Raw genomic sequence first — 7,045 nt, 5'->3', positions numbered from 1 at the left:
TGGTTGAGGAGAACAGGCTACTTCTCCAGCACAGAAAAATGGACAATGAAGGGCAAGAAGAGCGGAAAGGCATGATGCTTCGGGAAAACTGTTTGGCTCATCTCTATAGGAAGACAACCAGAGAACGAACACAGGAATATATGTACGTACGTGCAGGACAGGGACATTGTGCTGTACACCAGAAATTAGCACATTGTAACTGACTGTACTTCAATAAAAAATAATTTTAAAAAAGAAAGACAACCGGTGATGACAAAACAAGTCATTTCTGAGGGTCAGATAGAATTTTTTTTTTTTATACTAATTGACGTTTTCATACTGAAAGTTCCAAGGCAGTGGTTCTCAAACTTGAACAAGCACCCAAATCACAAGGAGGGCTGCTGAAACATAAAGTGCCGAGGCCCTCCCCGAGACCTGCTGACGTAGCAAGTCTGGGAGAAGGCCCCAGAACTTGCGTTTGTAGCAAGTTCCCAGGTGATGCTCATGCTGCCATCTGGGGACCACATTTTGATAAGCACCGTTCTAAGGCAAGAGTACATGAAATTGCTGGCCTGAGAAATTTTAGGATCCCAGGAATATGACTTAAAGAATTGGCTTAAAAACAAAAGTCCTGATCATCTCACTTCTCCTCCCCCAAATAAACAAATCAACAAAATGAACTGAAAAATTTCAACAACAAATGATACCATACAGAAACTCTTCCGTCAGAGACATTTAAAGGTAAATTCATTTGTGAGCAATGGGGGAACTCCTAATGTGTTTCCTAGAGACCAATCCTGGACAACAGTGTAAATCTCCTGTCAAATTCTTTACCAGAGGCCTAGGCATCAGCATGGCATCACTTCTGCATTTTTTTTCTATAGAGTGATCATGATGCAGCTCGCCAAAGCTCATGTTAGGCACAAAAACATACACGAGCTGCTGAAGATGCTGCTGAAGATTCTGCTGAGGTGAGGTGAAGCCTCAGTAATTCTGTAAATGTTTCCCTTCCCTCCAATCTTTCACATCCCTGGAGGCCTCTCCCGGGGCCTGGGGTATGGAGAGTCGGACGAGACCCGACTGTCAGATCCCTAGCTCATAAAGGCCACGTCGGATAAAAGGCCCGCTATATGAACCACAGACACATCAGCTGGGTAAGCAGATAAACAGAGCGGCCCACGACAAACTCTAGCAGGCAGTCCGTGCATCTGAGCTAAAAATAAGAAAGGGATTCAGGAATCAGAGAAGAAAACATTTTTAGAAAGAGATTTTATTGCATAATTTCTGTATACAATAAACATAGGAAAAGGGTTTTTGATGAAAATTTCATGTCATTTTTCAAAAGTCTTGAATTGCTTGGAGAAAAGTTATTACAAAGCTATCTAAGGCAAAAATAGTATTCGACCTTCAGAACAAATGATAGTCCCTTTCATCCTATTCCATATTTAAAGCAAGGCATTTTCAATTCAGTTAACATGGAAAGGCTTTCAACTCGCTATATTATTTGTATTAAGAAGTTAAATGCATCTACGAAAAGTTTAAACACACAGAACTGTCCTCTAACACAATATATACTATTGCGTTCTTCAGATCCAGTCTACGTGAGTGTATGGATGTACTTTTTACACACCACCAAAGAAACCTGCATCTCCTAATGGTACAGCGAGGGCTGGAGTGCAGAGAGGGAAAGTCCCATGCATTTCCTATGTTAAATGGCATAACTCCCACAGATCACATACACCTCGCCGTATTGACTCAGTTCATTGCACTCCATATCCTGCAAAAATAAATCTAGTGCTCGGCAGCTGACATTATTGCTCACTTACGTTTTAGTAATATATTTCTTTAACATAAGACAGAAGTATACTGAAATTTGATACCACTTAAACTCAAAAGCAATCTGAAATTAAACCACATGCATACACCCCACTTTCTTTCTTCGATGGATGTTGCATTTTTCTTAAAGTTGACGCTGGAAAATGTGGTAGAAGAAAAACTGGCTTTCCTTGAAACATATATGAAGCATTAGAAGAGGAGCTTTTTGAGGGGCATGTTAAGCCCTACGATAAAACTGGAGGAACAATGAGAATCCAGAGTCTCTGGGGAGCAGGAGAAGGCCCTCGTTATCTTCCTTGTCTACCCAACACTGTGGCTAGCGTCCAGCGGGGCAGGCTGCCACACAGAGCTGGAGCCATGTGAGATGTGCTGTGTGAGCCTGTGAGGGACGGACTGCATGCTGTGACAGGACCATCCTGGGAGACCCACTTCTTTAGGGATCCTTGGGTCGCTGGGAAACGTTGGGACTCGCTCCGTGAGGTCGGGAAAGACTTCTAGGATAGTCTGAATGTTGAGGCTTCAAGGGTCTTAAATTTTCCATCTCTTTTCTAGAGGGGCTGACACCTGCCCATTGCAGAGTGACCCCAGCGCCTGAGGTGAGACATCTGGGAGCCGAGGGAGGAAGAGCATAATGCATCTGGAATCCCTAAGCTGCATGTAGCCACCTGACAATGAAGCGTCACCAGGATGCCAGGACCTCATCAGGAGGTGTTTGTAGAGACATAGAAGGATATGGACATGACCACACTGACATTTTGATTGGTCACAACTTTCCATTTTAGTTTCTCATTATTTCTTTAAAATTGTCGAGTGTCCCTCTTTTTTTTTTTTTTTTTTTTTTTTTGTCTTGGTGCTTATAGGGAAAGATGTCCATTTTTATAAGCTTTCAAAGATTTACAAAAATATTATTTAAAAAAACACTACATCTCAGGATGAGCATTCAAGGCTACAAACACAATATACATCAGTCACAAACCGTACCTTCACACCTGGCTGCAGTGTGTCAGCACTGCTCAGAGCTATGAAAACCTTGCAGTGCACAATGACATCCATCCCACCAGACTAAATGTTTCATGGCAGTCGAGCTGAGCTTCCTAGAGTTAAAACTAGCCATATTGCTACAAAGAAAAATTTCTGGCTCTTGGCCCACCTGTTTCCATACCAGTCAGCTAAGTCAGCCTCCTCTCTGCTTCTTTCCATTTCAAATGCCTGGGCTTTGGCCTCTGAGGCAATTAGAACCAGATCAGTTTAATTCTACAACACTGATCTTAACTGTATAGCAATATAGCAATTTTCCCCTGAGAGTGTCAATTATTTCACAAATATTGTAAGTCCAAGTGTATACATAACGAACAGGCATGAAGAGGCTAGACAGCTTGTCCCTGGTCACGCAGCAGATTAGTGTCAAGGGTGGGACTTGAGCTCCTGGCTGTTTCTGTTTTAACCACCAACATCCTTCCAGAGGTCACCTGACCCTGCGCACAAGGTCCTCCCGCCCCTTCCCTTTGTGCTCTGTTTGTTACTTGCAGTATCTTGTCAGCTCTTCTGCAGAGCGCGGGATGTCTAAGGACCCGCGGCGTCCTCCTCGGCCTTCTCTGCTCTCTCATACTTCTGCCGCCTTGATGAAGCGGGTTGTACCCAATATTTTATTACACACAGGGAATTCACCAAACGCTCTTCCAGCTGCAGCTGGCGTTAGAGTGGAGGGACAGACTTATAAAAGGCATCGGCAGGTGTTCTTCTTTGTGAACTTTGGACAAAAAGGGGCTCGATACTTTACAGTCGCCTTACATTCCACTGTTTTCAATGAAAAATAAAATAAAGGCCTAACCATGAGGTAATGTTTACTTCTCTGCCACAACGCTCAGTGCGCCCTCTCAGGTCTGGCAACAATTTAATATAAGGAAAGACTTTAGACCTTCACACCCTTTTAGTGAGAATAAATGACCTTAGCTCAAACTTCCCACAAGGCAGAGAAGTCTCATAAGATATCACTCCATCCTTATCTTAGGTGGATCTGCACAAATGCCTCCAGGCCATGTGTCTTGCAGGTCTCAACACCCTGCATTCCGAGCCCTGGTCTCTGCATTGCAGAGGAGACCTGGATTTTCATGTTTGAAGACCTAGCACCTTCTGCCTCTTCAGCAAGGAGAAAGAAATATATATATATCAAAAGAAGCTATGTGGACGAAGAGAATAATGCCAAACGGTACTTAAGTGGCTTGTGAGGAAGTTTCACAAAGCTATCTCCGAGGTTCACCAAAGTTATAAACTGTTCCCGATCTAGTCAATACCAAAATGCATTGATGGCCAGGGCCTCTGTTTAAGCAAAAGAAGAAAAATATTAATAGCATAAAACTGCCCTTCTATTTTTGAAAAAATACATCTGAGATAGGCGACACTGAATTTGCTTTCATAAAGCTGGGCACTAAGCACACTTGCTGCCATCACTTTCCGTCCCTCTACAGCTCCGTTTTGTCTGCCTGGGCCGGGCTGCCCAATGCGCTGCCTCCCTCGGCGCCGCTGCTATCTGCAGGCGTGAAAGACAAGGAAGCCGAATTTATGCAGTATCTTTTGCCGGTAGGACGAGGTCCGTCGTCAAAAATGTGCCCGAGGTGAGCCCCACACTGAAAGAGACGAGCAAAATGTAAGCCAACAGTGCGCACAAAGCAGGCTTTGAGGGGAACCCGCATTCCGCAGCTTAAATGGATGGGCCAGCCTGTAGAGAAATGATGGAAACCATCGCGGATGATTTCTAATCCGCCTGTCAATAGCTGCAATGATGGCTTCTGGCAGGCTTTGCACCACATGCTGAGAATAAAATACACCAGAATTGTGCATATCAGAAATCACCTAGGAGCCACTGTATTTTTTGATCTGTGAAGCCACTCAGCCAGCTGAAAAATGACTGCAGTAATTTTATGAATTGAGTTGACCCTTGATCTCCCCTTGTAAGAAACATGGCAGAATAAAATCTTTCCCCCTGGCACTGCTTTTGCCTTTGGATGGGTCGGTTTCAGATATGCAGAAGTCCACTGTATAAGATACTGTTTAACTGGCCATGACGGAGGTGATGTTTGCTTTCATGGGCAGTAAAACTTAGCATCAGACAAGCATTGGATGTTCTTGGAACCCAGCAAAGCAACTCAAGGCTCAGTAGATTTATGTCACGGTCACCAGGACTGCGGTGTGGCAAATGAGAATGTCACTAGTCCATGCAACGTTTTTTTTTTTGACTTCCAGTAGGCGGAGTGCCATGCGGGCTCCTTTACCCACACAGACTGGATCGCGTGGAGAAGGAATAAGCTGTCGAGCTCAATCCATGCTACTGACTGTCCAAAAAGCTGGGGAAGGAGGAGAGGCAGATAATCCAGACAGAAGCAGAAGAAGGGATGGTTAGTTATGCTGGTGTTTGAGAGAAATCCAGCCCAGAGAAAGTGTCTCCAAGAAGGCTGGCTCACTGAACAGAGCCCTGCACCGAGGAGTTTGCTGTAGGGGACAGCCCCAGGGGACAGCAGCACAGCTCACATAGCTATCTCCCACCCTTCCTCTGCAGGGACAGCGGTGAAGGATATGGGGACATTAGTGCACCACATTCAAACAGGCTGTGAAAACACATTGTTCATCGTGTGATGAAGAAACCAAAACTTCGGGCAAATGACCCCCATTCATTCATTTTGCAATATTTATGGAGCACCTGCTACATGCCAGGCACTGTCCCAGACTCTGGAGATCTAGGCAGTGGCCTCACAGAGCTTACATTCTAGTGGGGGAGACACACATACAAAGGAAATAAGGAACTGCAAAGTATCATAGGTGGAAATAAATGCTAAGGAGCAAAAAAAAAAAAAGGAGGGATACGCAGTGAGTGAGGTTTGGGAGCTGACATTTTAGGTGAGGTGGTCGGCGGTGGTTTCCTGGGTGACTCTGGGATAAGAACCTGAAGGAAGCGAAGGGGCGGATATGTTGGGGAGAGCGTTCCTCGTCAAGACTTAGGGGAGAACATGAAAGAGGTGGCATATAAATTACTTATTAATTCTTCTTACTGTGCTTGTTTGGTGTATGAAACACTTACAAATTGTGGGGAAATAGGGTAGGAATTGGGGGGGGTTCTGCCCCTCCATACCAGATGGAGATGATGCGAGAGAAGTGAGGGATGGTGCTCATTACAACGGAGAGAACTAGAATCTCGGTTTCCCCACTGAAAGTGCTAAACTCAACCCTCACGAGTTCTCTAGTCGTTAATAAACAGCTCAAATAGTCGCTTTGACTACGTGGCACTTCCATGTTAAAAGTGCATTCTTATTTTACTGCCAACACACTGTGTCAGCTTATTAAACTCACTAAAAATGAACCCTGAACTGATTTGATCTATTGCCTGGAAAATATGAAACAGGCCTAAAAAACAAATCTTGCATTATTTTACCACATTTTATGCAGGTTTAGGTAATATCAAGGCTGACAGCTCAGATTGCTTTTCCTTTCTATAAACAATTGAGGCCAAATTTTCAGGCATCAGCAGCTAAGATGCACCAGTAAAAATACACAGGCTTACCCAATGGACACAGGAAAACACTTATGTGTGCCTGCCAAAACGGTCAGCGTGCAGGCCCGCAGGAACTGGTGCGCTCGGTGACCAGTGCGTGTGCACAATGACTGATCTCACGTGCAGCTCCGGCACTTTGATCACTTGGCATCTGAGAGGTAGAGTTTTCACATAAAAGCCTCAGACAGGCATTTGGTTTGTTTTTTTTTAATGAGAGAATACAGCTATCTGGGCAAAAATAAATGATATTGCATTTATTAATCATCTCAAGCATATTTAGAAAACAGTTCTATTTGTTTACCTTACTCCCAAAATAAAGCAGAGTAATGGTATGCTTGAAGCCACTTAGTGGTATTCGTTTCTCAACAATTTTTTTAAAAATCCAAATTAGAGTAACTTAATCTGTTGAACTGACTTGGTTCTCAGTCTGGAGTTTCATGTGCTAAATCTGAAACTAGACTTTTGGTTAAACAGAAAGAAAAACACAGATGCTGGATGTCCCTAATTCAGGCCAAAGAAAAAGGGAGGGGGGTGAAGAAGAGACATTATAGTGGAAAAAAGGCAACAAAAATCCTTTGCAAACAACTATGTGGGTTGGTGATGGGATAGGGAAATCCTCAGTGTGGGTGTGGGTCCCCTAAAAACAACAGTGATAGCTCCATCATGCTTGCACAAGGTGTTCTG

At 44.0% G+C, this 7,045-nt stretch overlaps 1 protein-coding gene across 5 annotated transcripts in view; it reads right to left on the bottom strand.

Moving 5' to 3' along the window:
* Positions 1–1,231: 1,231 nt before the first annotated feature.
* The window catches only part of MSRB3 (methionine sulfoxide reductase B3), a 151,036-nt gene continuing 145,222 nt past the window's right edge, over positions 1,232–7,045 (bottom strand). For all 5 annotated transcript variants that reach the window (XM_074375081.1, XM_010970509.3, XM_074375083.1 and 2 more), the window contains one exon: positions 1,232–4,442. In XM_074375081.1, coding sequence (XP_074231182.1) covers positions 4,278–4,442 — 165 coding nt within the window. In that variant the 3' untranslated portion in view covers positions 1,232–4,277. The remainder of the gene's footprint in view (positions 4,443–7,045) is intronic.

This window comes from Camelus bactrianus, chromosome 12 (genome assembly GCF_048773025.1).
Source record: "Camelus bactrianus isolate YW-2024 breed Bactrian camel chromosome 12, ASM4877302v1, whole genome shotgun sequence".
Lineage (NCBI taxonomy): Eukaryota > Metazoa > Chordata > Mammalia > Artiodactyla > Camelidae > Camelus > Camelus bactrianus.
This window is presented reverse-complemented; position numbering and strand designations above follow the sequence as displayed.